Source organism: Botrytis byssoidea (genome assembly GCF_014898295.1).
Source record: "Botrytis byssoidea strain MUCL 94 chromosome Unknown BBYS_026, whole genome shotgun sequence".
Taxonomy (NCBI): domain Eukaryota; kingdom Fungi; phylum Ascomycota; class Leotiomycetes; order Helotiales; family Sclerotiniaceae; genus Botrytis; species Botrytis byssoidea.
In genome coordinates, this window is record NW_024065867.1 from 152,067 (window position 1) to 178,028 (window position 25,962).

The 25,962-nt window shown below is 23.5% G+C and overlaps 3 protein-coding genes across 3 annotated transcripts; all 3 read left to right on the plus strand.

The window, feature by feature from the left end:
- Positions 1-1,599: 1,599 nt before the first annotated feature.
- Positions 1,600-3,883, plus strand: EAE97_010177 (uncharacterized protein; the record flags this gene model as incomplete). Its single annotated transcript, XM_038880692.1, has 4 exons — positions 1,600-2,617; positions 2,678-3,098; positions 3,143-3,428; positions 3,485-3,883. 4 exons carry the CDS (start codon positions 1,600-1,602, stop codon positions 3,881-3,883), a joined length of 2,124 nt encoding a protein of 707 aa, XP_038728402.1.
- Positions 3,884-4,968: 1,085 nt separating this feature from the next.
- On the plus strand, positions 4,969-5,832 carry EAE97_010178 (uncharacterized protein; the record flags this gene model as incomplete). Its single annotated transcript, XM_038880693.1, has 2 exons — positions 4,969-5,414; positions 5,454-5,832. The coding sequence occupies 2 exons, from the start codon at positions 4,969-4,971 to the stop codon at positions 5,830-5,832; spliced, it is 825 nt and encodes a 274-aa protein (XP_038728403.1).
- A 3,472-nt stretch (positions 5,833-9,304) lies between these two features.
- Positions 9,305-10,300, plus strand: EAE97_010179 (uncharacterized protein; the record flags this gene model as incomplete). Its single annotated transcript, XM_038880694.1, has 1 exon — positions 9,305-10,300. One exon carries the CDS (start codon positions 9,305-9,307, stop codon positions 10,298-10,300), a length of 996 nt encoding a protein of 331 aa, XP_038728404.1.
- Positions 10,301-25,962: the final 15,662 nt, after the last annotated feature.

The following is a 25,962-nucleotide window of genomic DNA, read 5'->3' on the forward strand; positions in this document are numbered from 1 at the left end:
ATCGACGACGAGAAAAATAACTTTCCAGTAACAGTCAGAAACGAACTGGCGCATGGGATGGGTGTGGGATGTAGAGAGGGTCATGGGGAGTTATGGGATTGGGATGTACGGTATGAGGTTTTAATGATATGGGAATGGAGAGGATGTACCTTTATTATCTTACTGTATGTATGTACCTATGTAATGAATGAGGCGTTGGAAATGACGGAATGGCCAGGGAGGTGACCGGAGGCGTTACGCACTTGTGGGTGGGAGAATTCGGGACTTGGCCACTTGGGTATTCGATGTCGGAAATTGTGAAATAGGATGCAACGTTTATGGGGAAGGAGAGAATGATGAAAAGATAAATTGGATTTTTGAAACAAGTGGCGTCTCTATGTTTATACATAGGAATCATCATTTATATATCTTCAACGCGATCTGAGGTAAACACGCGGTTCGTGAGAAAATTTTTGCCGCCCGAGAAGGTACCCCGGATTTCTATTTTTGGATGCTGAAGGATTCACATGCACGTGGAAGGAGATATGATATGATATGGAGTGATGTGATGTGCTAGAGGAAAATTGGATTGCAGGCTGTAAGTTTTAGAAACGGGAATCAAATTTTTGAAAGCAAATTCTTTCGTTTGATGAACGGGATTCTGTGCGTGGAGAAGTATATCATCTTTGCGAATATTTGCAGATGGATGTAACCTTAGGGATGGCCGATCGGGTCTATATCATGGTCATTGGGTTTTTGATGATCATCTATTGAAAGAGATCTTTGCGGTGGGTTGTTGCATATCTGATATCAATATAGTGATTTCATTGAAAAAATATTTCTTGTGCTGATTATAAGAGTTTCAATGATGATATGATGAGCCGCGAGGAAAACTCACGAGTGTTATAAGGTTATATTAGCCGCCAAAAGATCGTTTAAAGGAACACTAACAATTCCAAGAGAAAGTTAAAGAGTGGAGTATAGAACTTAATTATGAAGTTAATTATTATCCCGGATACTTCTGAAACATAGTCGTTTTTATTATGAGATCGTGAGATGGATCGTTAGCTTTTCTTGTGTACGGAAAGTGGGAGTTCTGAGTTCTCGTGACATTACAAGTACAGACGCTCGTGGTGTTCGGGAATATATCTTCTGTACTTATTAATTTGATTTTTCCGATTCAGTTTGATGATTATGAAAAAAGACGTGTTTATAATAACTAGATGTCTTAAGTTCATATTGTCATCCGGGTCGGACTAAGAATTGATTCAAAGGCAGCTCTTGACCAGCGCTGCTAACATTTGAGTATCTACTCTGTGTTGTAATACCTCCTTTCCCCTTTATTCGAATCTCGGCAATGATCTTTGAGGTAAAGTTTTGGAGCAAATTCTCAGGCAACATCTTGAGTCTTCTTGTATGTCTATGATGATGACGTTGCTGCTGTCAGATATATTAATCGTCGTAAGCGCCGAGATCGCTCTTAACCTTATCGTCCGTGCTATCGGTGCCTTCACGTACACAACTTAAAATCACTGCCTAGATACTAATCAAGATTCTATTGTTTTGTAACACTGCTTAAGCAATTCATCCCCACTTCAACTCAACTTAATTTTAATGTCAATGATAACTTCACCTCCCGCCAATTCTTCAAATCCTCGACGTAGGAAGCGTAAAGATCAAGCTTGTGAACCTTGTCGGAAGGCAAAAACACGCTGTGATCATACAACTCCCATTTGCTTGCGGTGTCAACGAAAAGGTGCCGCTGCAAATTGTGTATATGTGCCCTCGCATCCTCCAAGTCATGGCCCTTCCTCTGAACACTCGATATCCAATCCCTCTCAGCCCGTCAGAGATATCACAGACGACTCCTTAGTGTCACCGCAAATATCTGGATCCATAGATTCACGAATAGATCATGCTGCAGCATCAAGAAAAGTTTTGGGATTCTATGGTCCCACGAGTTTTTCAGCACCGTTTCTTGATAACGAGAATGGCCTCGTATCGGATGTTGACGATGAGGCAGAAGGTACATTTTCTGCAGCTTCGATAACGACGCCCCCCACGTTATCCATAGTCACGAATGGTCAACAAACCGCGGAAATATCTTTGGGAATGAGAGTTTTGAGTCAACTTCCTGACCAAATTACCTGTGAGTCACTCATGGAAAATTATACTTTGATATCAATAGAGTATGCTTTCCACAAGCCTACTATCCTCCACTGTATGAAATCCCTATGGTCCACATTCGGTCAAAGTCTACGACATCCCAGGAGGCCAGAAAGACTCAGAGAGGTAGCTTACTTGTTGAGCAAAAATACCAGCACAGAATTTCCTGACGCTGAAGATGGAGATGCTTGGTTATCTTCAATGTCAGGTATGAACTTTAGGTGGGAAGTTCTGGGTATATTATTCTGTGTACTGGGACATCGGACTGCTGGTATGCGAGACAAGGAACAGGAATACTTTTCTGAAACACAGTCAGGTAGACGAAAGAAGAGGCTTGTTTTTACGGAAGAAATGTACGAGTGTGCTGAGGGCTGCGTAGAAATCTGTAGTAAGATGGATGTAGGTAACATTCTTATGCTGAGTTTATTGTGGAAAACAAACACACTTCAGAGTGAGATCATAGGAGACATGTGTAAGACATATCTATTTCTGGTGAATGATGATGAGTCTATTGCTGATTATGATGCTACAGCCTTCAAATTATGGAGAAGACAGGGCGACAAAGTTCATCTTGCTACAGCTCTAGGTCTTCACCATTGTGCCATTCGACCCGACGCCGGAGTTACGACTTCGCTAGAGATCAAGAGGCGTATCTTTTCTGCTATATTTGTCAACGATAAGACGTTGTCGATTTTCACTGGTAGGCCTCCTGGCCTGAGCCGTCGCTATAATTCATGCCCGTTACCTCTTGATCTCGAAGATGAGATCCTTCTGGCTGGAAAGGAGACCCTTCAAGAAGAAGCGAGTAAGCTGGATGAGAATGGTTGGAACAGAGAGGGTGATATATATTCTTCCTCGAGAATTCGAGCATCGATGATGTATGGTGAGATCATAGATGAGATATTGGAAATTTCACTCGGGACTGTCAATCAATTCTCCGAAGCTCGTATAATGTAAGCAGAGCTCCGAGAAACCATTCGATGTCTAACTAGATTAGGGACTTGCGAAAACGAAACGAAGATATTCAGCAGCGGCTTCCACCGTGGCTTCGTCTTTCAAGCTCTACTCCAACCAATTCATCTACAACTACTCATTGGATACAGACTGCACTCAAATTCAATTGTCTTCAGTGTTCATTCATTTTGGAACAAGTTTTCGTTAGGAAAGTCCAGGGTGACAAGCAGCCACTGCTTGACATTTCGAGACAACTCTTGGCGCTAACCGTTTCCATGTGGACTTCTAAAGATCGCTTTGTGACCTATTATTCCGATTATGACTGGATTGTAAGTAGTGGCTCACAGTTGTTAGTTTATGCTAGGATAAGCTAACAAACCTTCAGATCATGTGTTACGGAATTCCATCAGCAGGCGTCATATGTGTTGAACTCATCAAAGAGATGGAAAACCCCGCAGCACAGCCGACCTATTACCTGCCTCGATCAGAAGTAATCCAAAACCTTAGTCTATTAGTCGGCTTCCTAGATTGGGTAAGACCGACAGCTGCGAATCATGAACTATGTGGAAGAATGCGTCAAATAGTCAAGAGGACCTTGGATAAGATTCTTGATCCCCCTAAAACCACCAACACTCCCAAAGCGTCTACTTCTATCGCAGTTCCGTTATCAAATCTTGATTTCGAACCGATGGTCATGGACGACTTGGACTGGCTGGATACTATTGATTGGGCAAAAGGACAATTTATGGACTTGCGAATGGAGGGATATAATGAATTCTCTTGAATTAACAGTTTGGTCCGATTTTGCCTTTTTTCTAATGCCAGTACAAACCCACTTAATTTCAGAAACTTGAAGATCTTCGAGCATTTTTTGATAGTGATGATGTACTTTTGTTTTTAGCGTCTATTGTACTTCTGATGGGTTTAACAGGAGCAGTGTAGATCACACGAACTATATCTAAAATTCTTCACCAGAAATTTTAGTAATCCAGCCATACAGGTTGCTTAACGTATCGAGAGTTTCTTATATCCATTACTATTGCTTGTGAAATGTTTTACAATGAATGACAGCTTTAAACAATCTAGTAAGAAATAGCGATTCACAAAACCTATGTCGTTGAAAGCTGCCAAATTCAATTGTGGGGCAGGGGAGTTCTAGATTGAGTCTAGACTAGCATGTACTAATAATAGTACTTTTCATCTAAAGCTCAGGTCTAAAATCAAATTACCCCACAATTATGGCTAATTGTATATAGATTACAAAGTAGTACATGAATGAACTTGCTTGGAATTGCGTGAAAAAGTGGGATTGTGTGAAAGAGTAGAAATGTGGTATGAATTAAAGATTAGGACATGAAGTAGCTTTTACCAAGAAGGTATAATCGTATATGACAGTTGTATATGACAGACAGTTAGAACTTCAACTAGCTCTTTCCTAAACTTAAAACATATACCATGAAAAGACTATAGTGTGGAATTTAGCATTAGGACTTGAAATAGTACGCACTCATTAGACAGAACTTTCGCAAGGGAATGTCGATCTAGTTTCTCGGGAACCTATGAATTTGAAGTCTACCCCTGCTATGTTATCTGCTTTTTGATGTCTCCGGTGCTCAGCTTTCTACCTACACTTACCTAAACTTCGTTCGATGGTTCGGATGCATTAGACAACACTTCCTAATAATTTATCTGAAACTCATACTTCTTTGAATTTCTCTGATATCAAATCATAACACATATCATCTTTAATCTAATTTTCACTCTCATACTTTGGCGATCTTCTTTCAAATCTTTTCGACATCCTAAGCATAACTTTCAAGCTCATCACTTCAACTCATACAGTCACATCAAATTTATCAATATCTGCAAATGTCTTTCATGAAATCTAGCGATATGAATGGTTTAGGCAAAGGAAAGGGAGTCGAAAGAAGAAGATCAATCACTGCTGAGGATGCTGTTGAGAATAAACGTACTACCAACGAGAGAAAAAGAATTATGTCGTCCAGTTTCGATGGAGAAGCAATAAAAGCAGTTACCACACAACCACTTACCGAGTTCTACCTTTTCCAAAAACTTCCTCAGGAGATTAGGAATATGATATGGAATTGTACTTTCCAAAAAGACGTTGCTGTCCAAGTGAGGAACAATGGTGGACTCTATCCCATGCAAGGTGTCTTCGAAGCTCCAAGCATGCCTGCCCTTCTTGTCAATCATGAAGCGAGGGAGGAAGCTCAAAGCCACATGGAGAAAACAGTAATGTTTGGAACTTTCCCCTTCAACAAAGAATCCGACACCCTGCACCTATTCTTCCCATTGTGCTTCTGGGCTTCATGATTAGACTTCGGAGAAAGCAGTCCCCTTTCTTCGCTAAAAGTCAACCACATCGTCCTTAATGGTTTCTTCTTCCGCCGATTTCTTGGGATCGATAATTCTCCGATCGAACAACTCGAACGTCGCACTCATCAGTTCTTGACAATTCTCTCCAAAATGCCAGGGTTGGAAACTATATCTGTACCCACCACTGGAAAGGATGTAACCTCACGCACCGGAGATGGCAATCAAACGGATACAGAGGCTCAGAGGTTTAAGAATTTCGAGTTTATCGACGAAACTTTCCAGAGAATGGCGAAGGAATTCCAGGGAAAGCATTGCCCGGAGTGGGAGATCCCAGCTTTGATCTATCTAGACGACCACGCGAGCGAATCGAACCATTTTTCAGTGGACAAATATTAGGCTTTGGTGTTGGAAATGTTGGAAGTCTAGAGAAAGTTCCCCCCTGCCTGCGATACACGCTTTGAATACACTGGCTTCTGTTCTCTTGTTCTTGGCTGAATGATATGGCCGGTAGCGAATTTCGTAAATTTTGGCTGGACATTGGGCTTTGTTATTGTTTTATTGAAAGTTATAAATTATAATAATAAAAATAATTATTATTATAATAATAATAGAAGACTTAATTGATTTAAGCTCAGGAACAAATCGAATATATATAATAAAAATTGAATTAAAATCAATTTTTAAAAGTTAAACTAAATTGAAATAAAAATTGCTTACTTATTCTAAATTTTCTTTAAAGAATATTCTAGATTTATGTAATTTATAATAAAATTCTAGTATATTCTATACTTATAAATAAAATCGATTTAAATTATATTTTATGGAATTGTATTATATTAACGTGGTTTATCATCGAGTGGATTATATCATCGAGTGGATTACTTTCATTTCAATTTTTTATATATCAATTCAATATATGTTTTATTAATCAATTATTATAAAATTGATTATTAAAGAAATTTGAATACTTTTAGTTATTAAGGTTATTCAAAAAGATAAAAAACTTAGTATATAATAATCTATTAAGATATATAATGTATTATTTACAATATTATATTATAAAATAAATGGCTTAATTTCATATATTAAAATTTAAGCGAATCGATATAAACTTATAGAATTAAAAAAGAATATTATTATTTAATATATTTTTGATATAAATTCAAAAGATTTTTCTATTTAAATTTAAAGGAATAAAAAATATAGCAAATTATATTCTTGAATTAAAAGATGAAAAAACAATTAGAAAACTCTAAGTATATCGATTTATAAAGTATTATAAAGAATTAAAAATGTGTTTTAATTATATTTATAATTTTCAAAGAGTTTCATATAAAAATTCCAAGTTTTTTCGAAAGTGATTCTGTTTTATATTGAATATATGAATGAAATATAATATATTAGATTATAATATATAGAATTTCGATGAAACAGGTTTTATAATGGAAGTTATAATTGTTAGTATAATAATTATTAGTACTAAAAAGAGTAATAGGAATAAAGTAATACAACTAAATAATAAGGAATAAACAATAATGATTATATATAATAATAGTATAGAGAAAATTATATCTCTATTTCTGATAATTCAAGAATAAATGTATTTTTCTAATTAATATACAAAAACCGATTTTCCTATAGATTAAATTATTGAATTTATTAATAATAGGTAAACAAATAATAAGATAGAATTGAAATAATTAAAATATTTCGATAAATATATAAGAGATTATAGAATAAATAAATACTAAATACTAATACTAAATGAATATAAAAGCTATAAATCTATAGCTTTTTAATTATATTATAAAGAGAATGATATTATATATATATGCTTATTACTACATTTAAATTATTTAATTTAATTATTTGATGTCGAATGTTTTAATAAATTAAAACAAAAATATAGTGCTCAAATTGAGAGGTTTATGAAAGTATATATCAATTACATTTTAAAGATTGAATTCCTTATAACTTTCAAAGTTGTATATTAATGATCGATTACAAATCAGAATATAAAATCTGAATTCCAAAAAATAAAATTAATACCTTTTAATCTTGAAATAATAATCTCAAAATTAGATATTCGAATATATATATCTATCCCTCCTTTTTCTATCAATTTAAATCTTTAAATTTCTCGAACTTTTTATAATCTTATAAAAGCTTTTTCTTGTTTAATATTAATTAAATCTCGAATAAATTGTTATTAATTAAGCTCTCTTATATTTATATTTGAGATTATATTAATTCTAGCTAAAAATATAAAGAGATTAATTTATAAGAATACATTTTTAAATATAGAGATTTGTATATTTTGAGAAATGAATAAAGTATTAAATAAAACATTGATATACAAAAAAAACTCAATTATATTAAGAAGGAATATTTATTAGATAGAAAGCTATAGATATATTATTTTAATAAAAAATGGATATTCAGATTTAATATAATAAATATCAAAAAGAAGAGAATTCTAATAGAGAAATATCTTTTAATTGATATTATAATAAATATGAAAAGATAGATTATAATATAAGAATCTATTAAAATAATATAATAGATTTTAGATTATTAAAATTTTAATAGTTTTAATTAATTGATTTAATTGTTATTAAATAATATAAGTTTAAAGTGGTAAATTGAGATGAAAGTGATTTACTCGATGATATAATCTATTCGATGATAAACCACGTTATACATATATTAGTTATCAAGATGTTTCTTAATTAATAAGATATTAATAAGTGATTTAGTAGACTTATTATTAATTTTCATAGTTTTCTTCTCTACACATACTTATTATTGTTATATATATATCATTGATTTTAATCATTATTGAGCATCAAATCCACTGGTGAGTATATAAATTAATAGAATACTTCCCAATTTTTAATATTTTTCATAAATTCATTCTTTAATTATTTGATATTAGAATTCGTATTTTAATTGTTTTATCTCTATTCAAGAATTTTAATAATTCCTAAAATAAATAATTTAATATATCAAAGGATATTTACAAGTTTATTTTTGTATTATCCTGTGAGTCTATACACCCACTAGTGATTAGTATTAAAAGGAAACATTTTCGAAAATTTTGTTAGATGTAGAGAAGTATATTAAGCGGTTGTTTATGAACTAAAATAAACTACTAATTAATTTATCGATTCTCATTTATTCACAAAAAAGGGAGCTGTATTATCCGAGCTGTGTTGGTTATTATTAGCACTGCCGTATCACATCATGCCACTTAAATGTAATTCACCGTGAAAGTCTATATGAAGCTGCTGTAACCACCTAGAAACATTTTTCCTCGTCAGTTCTTTATTTTTTGGTTTAACTTAGACCAATTGACCTCCAGAGTTCTTCCTTGCCACATAATACTAGCCTATGTTGCAGTTGACTAATCTTGAAATCTCCATCAAGCTTTCCTCTGAAAATGAACATCTGCTGCACATCAAGCGATGTAGTGAATAATTGTTGCTCCCATGTCTTTCACTTCATTCAACCCATACAACAAGAGCTACACCCCAATCAGTTCTTTAGTATATCATCCATTATATTGCAACATATCGAAAATGATCCAATCAGTCTCTAGTCATTATGAAGCTGTAGAGAGAAAGCTGTAGTAGTTAGTTCGAAACATATCGACCATCTTCCTTTCAACTTCACGTCTCTATAAAGTCTACAAGATAACCTAATCGTGAGCTCTTATTCTTCTATATAACACCTCAATTCCTTAACCTTCTGAGATCAGGAAAGTATCACAACATCTCGACTAATAAACAATAAATACCCCAAACTCCCCGACATGTTCTTCAACATAAAGGGCATTTCACCCCAGTCGATCAGCAGAACATATCTAAATATGAAGCCCTTACCTCTTCACAATGTCTCTTTGCAAAGAGCTTTAATTCAACGCTCTATCGCCGCTCGTGCATCCTTCCACGCACCTACTGGTATGAGTGGAAACTTCAGACAAGCTCACTCAAGAAACTTTTGCAGCCCTAGCTTCACACCTCCTAAATCAAAAGGAACTCCAAAACCTAGCGATACTTCTACAGGCATTGATAACCCTAAGATCACCACCCGCAACCATGCTTACTACCAAAGATACAGCATTTCTGGCTTCTATCCCATTGTCTGTACTCCTCCACCACCCACTAAGGAACTTCCCAAAGAGGACAAACAGGTCAAGAAGATTGGACGTAAACAGGACGATATCCAAGCCAAGAAGGCTGGTCATGAATATACTTGTCCTGTCCACTCATACAGTCATGCTTATTATCGACAATTTAGCATCGACGGCTTCTATCGCATCAACGACAATCCAGCAGATTCTAAGCCTACCAAGAAGCCTTCTACAGTGAAGCCCAAAGATGAAGCAAAAGATGAAGCTAAAGATGAACCAGAAGATGAACATGTCTGTTCTACCAAAACATGTAATCATGACTACTACAGAACATTCAGTATCTCAGGCTTCTACCCTGCCCAATCTAATACACCGACAAATCCGAAGTCGAGCAAGCCTACCTGCATCCGACCTAAGATCAACATGGCCGAAGCTCTCGCTCTTGCTGCGGCTTTCATCCCATTTGCTTCTTCTCACCAGAAGACAAATTCGAACGTGGAGCATTCGAACTTAGAGCATGATATCATCATATCCACTCAGACAATTGAGGAGCTTGGTTTCGAGACTCTCGGCATCACTGGTTTTCAAGGTTCCCGAGATGATATGGAAGGAGAAAAGGATATCATGGACGACAATGAGAAAGAAGGAGAAACTATTGAGCTTAGAGAGAGAGGCTCTGGTCCTGTTCGTGCTAGTCTTTCTGCAGTTTGGCTTCTCCTTTCCCAGATTTAATTTCAGGGTTGTCTTGTGGTAGACGAGTGACTGGGGTAGTGTATTTATTTATTTATTTATTTTAATTTACATCCAGGGGGCAAGCCACAGGGGCTCGCCACAACCTCCCAGGGGGTATTAGGGATGGACTATACTAACAGGGGTACTGGTACAGTCACGCATTTTGTTCTTTTATAACTATAATACAAACCAGGGGAAAAACGATTAAAAATACTATATATACTTTTATTATTTATTTTTTGTTTGCAATATCGATATTGTTTAATCCATTTTATATTAAATAATCTAGGTTTGGGGTTGGTAATAGGACTTTATATTATTAGTTTTTATTTAATATAGTTTATATATAATAATAGAAAAAAAGGGGAATAGCTTTAGAAGGGGGTATAGTCTTAATTAGTAATATAAAAGTAAAAGATTAAAAGATTTCCAAAGAAATTGAACTTGATTATTTAAAATAATTAATAATTATTAAAAAAATTATAAAATCTGTTGAAATCTTTAAAAAAAAAGAAATGTTTGATTACATTTTTTGTATTTTATAGAATTAAGCTAAATTTATTTAATTAATTATCAAATTGAATATAAGAATATCAATAGAATATAAAATATTTAGACTTTTTATTATATTTATAGAAGTATTCTGAAATAATATTATTATATTAAAAATATTAATAATAAAATACAAAATTCTTATATTCAATTCTGAGTATTATTAATTATTAAAAAATAGAATGGGGGAAAACAAATTTCTTAGATTTTTTAATTTAGTAATTAAAATGCTAATAATAATATTAATTAATAAGAATAGTTTTATTTTATTTTTATTATTTCTATTTCACCTTTTATTTAAAGATTCTAACTATTAAGCTTATATTATTAATAATAGAAAATAATGAATTATTGTTTTTAATATAATCATTATAAATACCTAAATTGATAAGTTAATTAATCTTTTTGTTTCTAAGAATTTCAATATATTTAAATAATTATTAGATTATTATTTATTTATTTCTTATAATCTTATAATAATAAAGAAATGCTTATTAGAATAAGTTAGAGATATTACCTCTAATATACTAAATAATTGAGATATTATTAATATATAATAATCTATTTAATCAGTTTTAATTGAATAGTATACTTCAGATTTTAGAGTATTTATTACTTTAATATTGAAATATATAAAAGCAAATTGATTACCTTATAATCAAATATTATTAAAATTATTCTTAATAGATTATATAACTATAATCAACTATTTTTTGCTTTTAATAATATTATTTAATATTATTTAAAAAGATTATAATATAGTTATTAAATAGATTATTTTATTATTATATAAATTTATATATAATTACTTTTTTCTTTATATTTTTATAGGGTTGATATAACTTTTTATAAAAAAGTGTAATAAGGAAAATACTAATCTCAATATTTTCAAAATCAGTTTGATTAGTTTACAAAGATTAATATTATTTTTTATATTAAAATACTCACACTAAATAAATTGCTAATAAATAGTTTTTGTTTATCTTATAAAATCAGAATATAAATCTTGTTTATATTTATTCAAATACTAGTTTGTTGAATAATAATTCAGAATCTCTTAGAATTATAATAATCAAAATTGTATATCAAATAAATAAAACTTCTTTTACAATTAAAATAATTATTTGATTAATCTTAGTAATATAACTGTCTAATTTTATACTTATTATTATATTATAAGTAACTTCCCCCACCCAATTTAGTTTTATTTAATTTATATACTATACCTCGAATCTATAAAGAATAAAGAATAGAATATAGATAATCATTGTTTTATATAACATTATAGCTAATGAATTGTAATATATTTATATAAACCCTTTAATATACCTCGCAATCTTATAGGCTTTCATTTCTTGTTTTGCTATATATCTTTTAAAAAAAAAGTTTCAATTAAATCAGACTTCTAGTTAATATAGGACTAACTGAACAGCTTTATTGCTTATTTTATTAATTAAATAAATTGTTATTTTATTATTTATCTTCAGATATAGAATATATACCTTTTTTCTTTAGAAAAGATATATTATTTTTAGTTTTTCTAATAACGTAGTTTAACACCGAGTGGCCCATATCACTGAGTGGCCTACTTTCACCTCAATTTATATCTTTCTTTTTCAATATATGTTTTATTAACAATTCATAATGAATTCAAATAATTAAGAAGCTTATATATTTCTTATTATCGAAATTATTTATAAAAATAAAAAACTAAGTATTCAAAAAGCTATTATACTTTATAATATCCTTTATATGATTTTTCGATATAGAATAAAAGATTTATTTCTTTATATAGAAATTCGAATTAATAATTATAAAATTATAGAATTAGAAGAAAAAATAATTATTCAATATATATTTAATATAAATTCAAAAGGATTTCTATTTAAATTGAAAAATATAGAAAATATAGCAAATTATATTTTTGAATTAAAAGATATAAAATGTATTAGAAAGTTTTGAATATATCGATTTGTAAAGCATCAAATTGAATTAAAAATACGTTTTAATTATATTTATGATTTTCAAAAAGCTTTCTATAAAGATCTTAAGCTTATTGAAAAGTGATTTTGATTAATTATAAATATATAAATAAAATATAATATTTTGAATAGCGATTTCTATAATTTTAATAAAATAGACTTTATAATAGAAATTATATATATAATAATAATTATTATTAATATTGAGAAATATAGTAAAAATAAATTAATACAATTAGGCAATTGAGAATAAATTATAGTAATAATATATGAAAATATAAAGAATAAAACTATTCCTTTATTTCTAATAATTTAAGAATAATGTTAAAAGGAATAGAAGTTACTAGTGCTAAGCACGTGTAGTAATTAGTAATACGGTTACCTAAACGGGCTAGATTAAACGAACTATAGACAGGCATATTAATCCTTTTATATAATATTATAAAAGGATTAATATACTTATATACATAGTAATATAATTAATATAAAGGTTTCTTCCATTTAATTTTTTAATAGATTATAAAATCCGGTTAGTATGACCTTTGAACATTATTAATGCAATTATTATTACAATCTAACTCATAAAGTTGAAGAATATACAATACTACCCTACAAATAGCATATAATACTGTAATCACTACTACTACTAATTTGTAGAGTTGAAAGAGTATACAATACTATTTATAAATAAATATATATATAATATAATAAAAAGTATATAATACTAATTATATCTATATTTATAATCTATATAAATCTATTTATATAAAAAAAGAAAAAAAAAACCTTATAAATTCTTTATATAGATATCAAAATGAATAAAATCAAAAAGCAAATGAAAAGCATCCTAAATCTTATTTAAAAGATTTATAATTAATAATTTTAATAAATAAAAATATAATTGAAAGGAAAGAATTAATTCTATATAATTAAATTTATATTATAAGAATATATTAAAATTGGAGAAGTTAGAATGGAAATTAATGGTATCAAAGTTTTTCTAATTCTTAAAAAAAGTAAAGTTATAAATATCAGATTTAATTTAAATAAAAAGATTAAATATTTAAAAAATAAAGTTAGTGTATTATTATATATATATAGATTATTTAATAATAATAATAAAGTATTTATTAATAAATATAATATAATATAAATATTGTGAAATTATCTAAAATCAAAGTATTCAAGAATTAATAATATTATAATTAATTTATATTTGATAATAATCCAAATATTCATTTTCAAATTTATTAATTATTTAGAAATAATTATTATTAAAGTCTGGAATAAATTAAAAGAATATTGATATAAGCTTAATATTATTAACCCTATATTCAAGAATTTGTATAAAAACGAAACTTTATTTTTAGTTTTGATTAAAAGTTTTTCAAACAAATATTAAATAATAATTAATATTATGAGTATTTAAAGTATACTAATAATGAAAAACAAGATCAAATATCTTATTACTAAAGAGCTTAGTATTTAAGAGATAAAACAAGCCTATATTACTAATAGAAAATATGTAATTTTAAATCAATAAAAAGATAATAAAGAATTAAATCTATTAATATAATAAGATTAAGAGGAAATAATTAATATTTATATTTATTATTTTTATAAATAAGAGAATTACTTTCTATATAATTATAAAAATCTTATTTATATAAACTTTAATTCGTAAATATTATAAAACTTAGTAATAAAAAGTAATATTTAAAAGATAATCAAAATATTATTTTCTAAGAGAAAAAATAATTAAGCTTATTTTATAGATAATAAGAGTTTTTTAATTAATCTTAATTCATTAGAAAGCAAAGAAGAATCTAATAATGAAGAATATTATATTCTAAAGAATTCATTTGTAAGATTATTTCTTGTTATTGATCTACAGATATTAATACTTCTCACATATATCTAATCAACTTTCCCTTTTTAAAAATATCAAAAGATAAAGAAAAAGATAATAAAAATTAATGGGAACATTATATATTATAATCAGATAGGTACTACTATAATAAAAACTAGAAATGATAATATGATTTTATTCTTAAAAAATGTTATATATATTGGATAGGAGTCAATCTTTTTTTAATAAAAAAATTTATAAGATTAAACTCAAGAGCAGATTCAATTTAGATTGTATATACTTTCGAAAGAATAAAATAAATATTATTAAAGTAAAAATAGATAGAGAAATTTATATAATCTTAAATATTATAAAAGAATATAAAAATATTATTTTATAAAGTATAGAGATTATTAATAATATTAAACTAAATAAAATCATTTTAAATATCTTTTTAAATAAAATCAAAAAGGATCTAAAAACTTATCTATTATAATATAAATAATTTAATCATCTTGATTCAAAGAAAATACAAAATCTTTATAAAGTCATAATATTAGAAAAGCTAATTAAAGTTTTATTTAAAATCTCTATATATAAAGTATATATATTTATTAAGATAAAGAATCTAATTCCAAAATAATTTAGTTTTTATAAAATAAGAAAATTAAATTTTATTTATTTTAATATTACTAACCCATTTTCAAAATCCTTATAAGGAAATTGTTATTTTCTATTAATTATGGATAATTGAATAAAAATAAATTAAATTTTGACCTTGAAAATAAAAAACAAAGCTATATTAAAATTAAAGAAATAAAAAATTAAATTAAAATTTAATATTAATAATAAAATAGTAATCACTCAAATTAATAATATATTAAAATTAATTCAAATTATTAAAAAATGGAATTCTGGGATCCAATTAGAACTAACTATTATAGTATTATTTTATCAAAATGGAATTATTAAGAGAAATATTAACATTATTAAAGCTAATATAAGAGTCATATTAAAAAAAACTGAATTATTATTAGAATTCTAGAATAAAGCTATTAAATATAATGCATACTACAGAAATAGAATAAATATTGAATTGATTATTAATAATAATATTATTAATTTGATTAAAGTATTTATAGAATCAATCCCGGATATTAGTTATTATAGAATATAAGGAAACAAATACTATATATATATTAATTTAAAGATAATCCCAAAGAATTAATAATATAACAAACTATAAGATATAGCCCAAATAAATATCTTTATAGAATATTCACATATAATTAATAGGTATATTAGAATATATTTATTAAAATTAGATTATATTATATAAATAAACTAAATAATTATAGACAAATCCAAAAGAGGAGAAGACTTAAATTTGAAAATAAGAAATTTTATATTAGAATCTTAAGGTATAAAGAATATTATTTTTGATAAAAGATTTAGAAATAGATCTTATAAAATATAAAAAATATAAAAATCCTTATTTGAATTTCTATAAAATATTGTTATTCTTGAATTCCCAAAAATTACAATTCTTAATATATTTAAAATTGATAATATTCAAAAATTCAATAAAGATAGTAAAGAAAATATTATAAAAATCAATTTATTTATGGAATCGATTCTATCTTTAAAAATAAAAGAAATAGAAATATTAAATATAATATCTAAAATTAATAAATCTTTAATAAAAATCCTAATTATATTTATAGATATAGATTTTTCTAAAAAATATTTTTTTTAAAAATATAAATAAAATGATAATAAACTAAATAAATATATTCAAAAATTAATAAAAATAATAATAATAATATTCTTAATAAACCCAAATAAAAACACTATTGAATATATTATAATCTCTATACCCCTTATATTAAGAATCAATTCAAATATTAAAACAAAAGTATTTAAAAATCTTTAAATAATCTTAGGAAATTCTATAAACAAAAATATAGTCTTTTTTATAGAATAGATTCTAGGAATTCTTATTTTTATTATATATAATTAGGCAATTTTGAACCCTAAATATAATAAAAAATAAAAGTAAGTTATCCAAAAGGAAATTAGCTTATTAATTGAAAATGGTATTTGGAAAAAATATATTTTATTGAAAGGAGGGAATCTTATTTTAATAAAATAAATATTTATAATAAAAACAAAAGATAATAAGATTAAGAAATTCAAAGTATAATTAGTAGTAAAAGGTTTTAATCAAATTCTTAGAAAAAACTATAATAAAACCTTTGCCTTTATAATACAATTCAATATACTTTACTTATTCTTAGTAATTATTGTAAAGAAAAACTTGAAATATTAGTATTTCAATATAAAAAATACTTTTATAAAATCTCATTTTAAAAAGAAGATATATTTTATATTACCTTAGGGAATTAATATATTAGATAAATATGTTTTATATGTATTATAGAGTTTATATAACTTTAAATAAACTGGATAAAATTGAAATCAATTTTTAAAATTTAAATTAATTAATTGAAGCTTTACTCAAAGTTTCACTGATTTATATTTATATATATATACTATTTGATAATTCAATCTATTAGTTTATATTAATAATATAATTATTTTCTTAATTTTAAAAGATTAATTCAATTGATTTTCTATAATATTTTCCTTACATTTTAATACTAAGAATTTAAAAGAGATTAATAAGATTTTAGATATTAGGATTATAAGAGATTAAATAAATAGATTATTTATATTAAATTAAAAAGAATATCTGAAAATTATACTTATAAAATTCGGAATTTTATATATTCAATATTATATTAAAAAGATACCTACTATTAATTACTTATATTTATAATTAGCTATAAAAAATAATAAATTAATTAATATTATTAAATATTAATAAATTATAGATAATCTTATTCATTTAATAATATATATAAAACCAAATATCTCCTTTGTGTTAGGCCAATTGTCATAATATATGGTAAAACTAGTAAAATACTATAAAATAGGAATAAAGAATTTAATATAATATCTAAAGGCTACAATTACTTAGAAACTCAAATATAGATTTAAGAAAATATAATACTAAATTATAAAGAAATATAATCTATTAGTAAATATTATAAAAATCTTTATTAATATAGACTGAATAAGTGATTAATATAATCGGAAAAGTATTTCTAAGGGAATTATTATATTTTATAAAGAATTAATATTATAGGTTAATAAAAAATAGAATTCAATAGTAATATTGAGTACTGAGTTTAAATATATATTAATAGTAATATTCTCCAAATAAAAAAGATAATTAGTTCAAATACTCAAAGATTTTAAAAAAACAGAATATATATTTATATATAGAGATATTATTTAATTACTAAATGATAATCAAGGAGTAATAGCTCTAATCAAGAATTTATATTTATATAAATAATTAAAGCATATTAATATATATTATTATTTTATTAAGAATTTTATTGAAAACAAAAGGTAATAATTAATTATATTAATATATTAAATATAATAATAAATAAAATAATTAAATCTTTAATAAAAATAGTATTTAAAAGATTTAAGAATATACTAGAATTGAGACTATAGAAATACAAAAGATTGAGAAGATTAAAGGCAATAATTTCTATAAAGAAGTATTAAAAGGAATAAAAATTACTAGTGCTAAATATATATAGTGATTAATAATATAATTATCTAAATGGACTAGATTAGATGAATTATAGATAGGCATATTGATCCCCTTATATAATACTATGAGAGGATCAATATGCTTATACGCGTAGTAATATAGTTAATACAGAGGCCTCTTCCACCCAATCTTTTAATAAATAAGTTTATTTTTCTAATTAATATATCAAAATCGATTTTTCTATGAAATAAATTATTAAATCTATATCTAATAAATAAATAAATAATGAAATAGATTTAGAATAATTGAAATATTTTAATAAATATATTAAGAATCGAAAAGAAAGCAAATATCAAATATTAATATTAAATAAATATAAAAGCTATAAATTAGTAGTTTTTCAAGTATATTATAAAAAGAATAATATTATATATCTAAATTTATTATTATATTTAAATTATTTAATTCAATTACTTAATATTAATTATTTTGATAATCTAAAATATTTATATAATATTCAAATTAATAAATTTATTAAGATATATATTAATTATATTTTAAAGATTAAATTCTTTATAGTTTTTAAAGCTATATATCAAAAATCAATTATTTCTTAAAATATAAAAACAAAATTTCAAGAAATAAATTTAATTCTATTTAATTTTAAAGTTGTATTTTTAAAATTAAATATTCAAATTTATATATTTATCTTTTTTTTTTTCAATCTAAATTAATAAATTTTTCAAATTTCTTATAATCTAATTAAAGCTTTTTTTTAATTAATATTAATTAAATCTTAAATAACTCATTATTAATCAAACTTTTTTATATCTATATTCAAAATTATATTAGCTTCAATTAAGGGTATAAAGAGATTAGTTTATAAGAATATACTTTTAAATATAAAGAATTATATACTTTAAGTAATAAATAAAATATTAAGTAAATATTAATATACAAAAAAAATTTAATTATATTAAAAAGGAATATTTATTAAATAAAAAGCTTTTAATATATTATTTTAATAAAAGATTGATATTTAGATTTAATATAATAAATATCAAAAAAAAAGAAATTCTAATGAGAAAGTATTTTTTAATCAATATTATAATAAATATAGAAAAATAGAATATAATATAAGAATTTATTAAAATAATATAATAAATTCTAAATTATTAGATTCTTAATAATTTTAATCAATTAATTCAATTATTATTGAATAATATGAGTTTGAAAGTGTAAATTGAGGTGAAAGTGGGCTACTTGGTGATATGGGTTACTCGGTGTTAAACTACGTTATATATATTATATAATTTTGTTTATTTTATTAGAAGATTTAATAAAAATTATATTTAAAAAAACTAATATTTTTATATATATTTTTGAATATATAATAAATATAAATATTATTAATATATTCGAAGTATAGTTTAATATTTTAATTCAAAAGTTCAGTAAAATACAGAATATATAATATAAATAAAAACAAGAAGTTTTATGAAATACTATATTTAATATAATTATACTCTATAATTGCATTTTCCAGTCAAATTTTTATTAAGTAATTATTCAGAAAAGATTGGATTAATTATAGAAAAAAACAGGATCATTTTTATTGACATATGTGTTTTAATAATCTATTCAATAGAAATATATTAAACATGCTTTGTATATTCAATATAATTATTATAACTTTTTATTTATAAATAAAAGCCTTTTTGATATTATGTGTAAATAAAATAATTAGATTCATTACTATTTATTTAAAAAACACTTTACTATATTGGAGATTAAATATATCTACTATTATTATAATTTATAAGATATATCGAATAATTATGTATTTCAGGCCTTTCGAGATGTATAAAAATAAAATTATTAATTATCAGGATTATACTAATAATTTGTTTTTTTTTTCTAATTTTAGGGATTATTATTATTTCTATCCATTTTTATTTATTTAGAAAATAATTTAGTTATAGGTATCAATTAAAAATCCTAGTAATCATTAATTCAATAGAATCTCAATAAGTTTTTAAAAAACAAATAATAATCTAGTCAAGCTCTGATATAATACTTGAAACTCCTATAACACTCTTTTCCATTTTTTCGAAAAATACTTTTATATTTTATAAGAATTTATTAAATATATAATCTAGCTGGAATAGATTTATTATAAAATTGTTATTATTATTGAAATGCTCAAGAATCTTCTTTTATAGAATCTAAGCTTTTTTTTATAGTGTTTTTGATTGCTATATTATTAATAACTAGAGATAATATTTTAAGATTAATAGTGAACTTATGCTAATCAATCATTTTATATAAATCTTTATTATAATTTACCTTATTAATAATCCTATATCAATATTGACATTTCACTTTTCTGATTATAATCATTAATTCTTATTATCATTATTCCATTTGATTAGTACTCTTAGTTCTAATTGTTTTATAGTTTTGATATACTATTCTATATTCACTTATTTATTATAGGGTAAAGCATTTAAAAACACTTTTTTCTTTTTCTATTAAGCAAATCGCTAATTCAAATAAAGAATTCAGTATTCCTATTAATTTATTAATCTATTTGGCAAATATATTCATTAAATTTGAAAAATAAGAAATTTCGTTTTTTATAATTTCTTAAAAAATTAAAAAGCTTTTTTCACTGATTATATAATCAAAGAATTTAGCAATAAATAAAATAAGATTCAGGATTATAGTTATTTGTATTTTGTGATTAAAGCTGCTTTTCAGATTAATATTTATAATAATATTAACAAAAAGGATATTAAAAAAGATTAGATTAATTATATAATCTGTTTTGTGGATAGAGATTTCTAGGGTTCTAATAAAATCCATTCTATTTGAAAGAGATTATTCTGTGAGAAAAGCTTTTTGATTAACTAAAGTTATATTAGATTCAAATAGATTATACTTAATATTAAAATCACCATTTATTATTATATAATCAAAAAATATTATAAAGATTATTAGATTTATTATCTTCTTAGTACTTGATTATTGATATATATTAATAATCTATATATTATTTATTTCTATCCAAAAAAAATCTCAGTATAATTAAATATATATTTATTAAATATATAACCTTTTGCTTTTGTATATATATATTATTGTTTTTGATTTTTCCCTTTCTTTTTCAAAGCTATTCAAATTGTTTCAATTATTCATTAACACAAAAAGATTATACCCCAAATAATTCTGAATTCGAGTTCCAAAATATATAAAGAATTTCTATATATATAGAATCTCCAAATTTTGTTTATATATTATTTATAATATTATAATATATATTCCTATCTTTTCCTATATATTTATTTAGTTGATTTGTATAAATCAGATTGCAGCTATTTAATAATTAATATTATAATATTAAAAAAAGTAATTATTTATTTAAATTGATATTGATATTTATATCAATATATTACAATAGTATAGTATTGAAAAATGTTTTTTTATTCAAATTGTTCTCATTTGAATACTTTCTTTTAGGGTGATAAAGATTTTTAGATAAATTACTAATTAAAAAGGTATTTTAAGAAATATATTAAAAACTATTTAGATTTTTATATATAATAATACATTTCTTATAGATTAAAGAAGAGATTTTTACTATAATACTTTAAAGAAATATTATAATCGAGATAGATATTTTATTAATAAATATTTCAATAATTAGATAAATTTTTTGATTATATTTCTTGATTTTATAAACTTTGGATTTTATAAAATATATAATTTTTCTATTAATTTGATATAATATTATAGAATAGTTGTTATATTCAGTTTGGAATAATTCTATATAATTTGTATATTTAGTTTTGATTTTATATTTAAATTTAAATAGGTTATTGTAATTTGTTTATAGAATATTATAATTGTTATATTTTGAGGTGTTTTTATATATTATTGGATTATAGAAACTCTAGTATTTTAGATTATAATAAATAATATATTATTTTGACTTAATATATTAAATTTATTTGAAATTATTAAAGAATTTGAAAAAAAAGATTTCTTTTAATAGATTAATAATCTAGATCTACTTATAGAAATCAACTATTTGAATAATAATTCAATAATCGATTAGGGAAATACCTATTTATATTAATATTTTTTTAATTATTATTTCCTTAATAACAAGTATTCTATTTTTATTTAAATTATAAAAGAAAATTGGTATTTCTTTTAACATATAATAATATTAGATTATAAATTGTTTTAGATTATTATAATTCAAAATCTTTTTGATTTTTTTTATATTCTCAATTTCAAATAATTTATTGTATATAATATTATTAGTAATGTATATTATTCAATTAATAGCTGTAGGGGTAATAACTATTATATTAATATCTTTTAGATTAGGAATAGTTTTATTAATTGTTTTTCTTAATATATAAATATTCAAATAGTTTATTATTAATATAATAATTCTTATTACTAATAAATAGATATCTATTCTGATTTTCTAGGGTTTGATTGATTTCCATTTGTTGATTTACTTTTATATATATATATTTGTATTTATAGATATACTCAAGTTTTTTAGGGTTTTTGTAATATTCGTATAGATATAATTTAGATTATTATTATTCTTGTTTTTAATTTTAGATTATATTATATTTTAAAATAATTTAGTTTTGATATTGTTTATTATTATATTATATACTTCTTTATTAAAAACTATTTTTTTAGATATACTATTAGCTTTGAATTAATAAAATATTATTTCGAATATTTTATAAATTTTGTATTTGAATTGTATTTGTTTATTGAAAGTATTAAATTGTATTATAATAAAGGATTCTTTTATTGTTTGTGGATTTGATATAACAGCTTTTATAGTTTCTATATTATAAGTGTTTATGCTATTATAATTGAATAATAAGAGTGAGAGTAATGATTGGTTATAAGTGAACTATAGATTGGTTGCAATTGGTATTCTCATAAGGGTAATCGCTATAATGCTCACACTGTTAGCGATGATTATAGTTGTGTTTAATACTAGAGCTTATATAATCGGAAGGTGCGGTTTAATACAGTCTAAGCTCGCTGATATATCGAAGTTGACTGGGGTAGTGTAGATGGAGTGGAACAAAAATGAGTGATATTCGTTACAAGCAGAACCTCTGCAAAGAACTCTGTTCACTAGTGGGTGTACGGACTCACAGGGCAATACAAAAATGAACTTGTAACATGGTTTATCATCGAGTGGGCTATATCATTGAGTAAGCCACTTTTCCCTTAATTCACATCTTCAACTTTTATATGCGATTTATTAATTAATTATTATAAAATCAATTAATCAAGAAGCCCAAATCTTTCTTATTATCAAAACTATTTATAAAGATAAAAAACTAAGTATTCAAAAAGCTTTTAAGCTTTATAATATCCCTTTTACAACTTTTCAATATAAAATAGATAATTTATTATTTTATATAAAAACTTGAATAAATCGTTATAATATTATAGAATTTAAAAAAAAGTGATTATTTAATATATTTTTAATATGAATTCAAGAGATTTTTTATTTAAATTAAGAAATGTGGAAGATATAATGAATTATATTCTCAAATCGAAGAGTACAAAATATATTAGAAAGCTTTGAATATATTGATTTATAAAGCATTGAATTGAATTAAAAATATATTTTAATTATATTTATAATTTTCAAAAAACTTTTTATAAAGATTCTAAGCTTATTAAAAAGTGGTTTTAATTGATTATGAATATATAAGCGAAATATAATATTTTGAATAGCGATTTCTATAATTTCAATAAAACAGATTTTATAATAAATATAATATACTCCGGAATAATTGTAATTAATATTAAATGAAATAATAGAAATAAGATAATATAATTAGATAATAGAGAATAGACTATAATAATTATATATAGTAATAAAGAGAATAAAACTATATTCTTATTTCTAATAATTTCAGAATAGATTTATCTTTTTAATTGATATATTGAAATTGATTTTCCTATAGATTAAACTATTAAATTTATATTTAATAAATGAATAAATAATAAAATAGATTTAGAATAATTAAAATACTTTAATAAGTATATTAAGAATTAAAGAAAGGATAGATATTAAATATTAATATTAAATGAATATAAAAACTATAAATTAAAAGCTTTTCAAATATATTATAAAAAGAATAATATTATATATTTAAATCTATTACTATATTTAAATTATTTAATTCAACTATTTAATATAAGCTGTTTTAGTAATCTGAAATATTTATATAGTAATCAAATTAATGGATTTATTAAGGTATATATTAATTATATTTCAAAGATTGAATTCTTTATAGCTTTTAAAACTATATATAAAAAATCAATTATTTTTTAGAATATAAAATCAGGGTTTTAAGAAATAGGTTTAATTCTATTTAATTCTAAAACTATATTTTCGAAATTAGATAACGTGATTTATCATTGAGTGAATTATATCATCGAGTGGACCACTTTTATCTCAATAAACATAACCAACTTCAATATGTGATTTATTAATTATTTATTATATAATTTAATAATAAAGAAATACATTTGCTTTTAATTATCAAAGTTATCAAAAACAATAAAAAACTAAATTTTCGAAAAGCTTTTTAATTATACAATATTCTTTATATAACTCTTATTTATAGAATAAATAATTTAATTTTATATATCAAAATTTAAATAAATTGATATAAACTTATAGAATTAGAAAAAAAGATTATTATTTAATATATTCTTAATATAGATTTAAAAAGTTTTTTATTTAAATATAAAGAGATAAAAGATATAGTGAATTATATTTTTGAATTAAGAAATATAAAATATATTGAAAAGCTTTAAATATATTAATTTGTAAAACGTTAAATTAAATTAAAGATATGTTTTAGTTATATTTATAATTTTCAAAAAGATTTTTATAAAAATCCTAAATTTATTAAAAAATAATTTTGATTAGTTATAAATATATAAACAAAATATAATATTTTGGATAGAGATTTCTATAATTTTCATAAAATAAACTTTATAATAAGGATTATATATATAATAATAATTATTATTAATACTAAGAAATATAATAGAAATAAATCAATATAATTAGATAATCAAGAATAAACTATAATAATAATATATGGAAATAAAAAAAGTGAAATTATTCTTTTATCTTTAATAATTTAGGATTAGATTTATCTCTTTAATTAATATACTAAAATTAATCTTTTTATAAAATAGATTATTAAATTTATATTGAATAGATGAATAAATGATAAAATAGATTCAAAATAATTGAAATATTTTAATAAATATATTAAGAATTAAAAAGAGAGTGAATATCAAATATTAATATTAAATAAATATAAAAACTATAAATTAATAACTTTTTAAATATATTATAAAAAGAATAATATTATATATTTATATTTATTATTATATTTAAATTATTTAATTTAATTATTTAATATTAATTGTTTTAATACTCTGAAATATTTAGATAGTAATTAAATTAATAGATTTATTAAGATATATATCAATTATATTTCGAAAATTGAATTCTTTATAATTTTCAAAATTATATATAAAAAATCAATTATTTCTTAAAATATAAAAT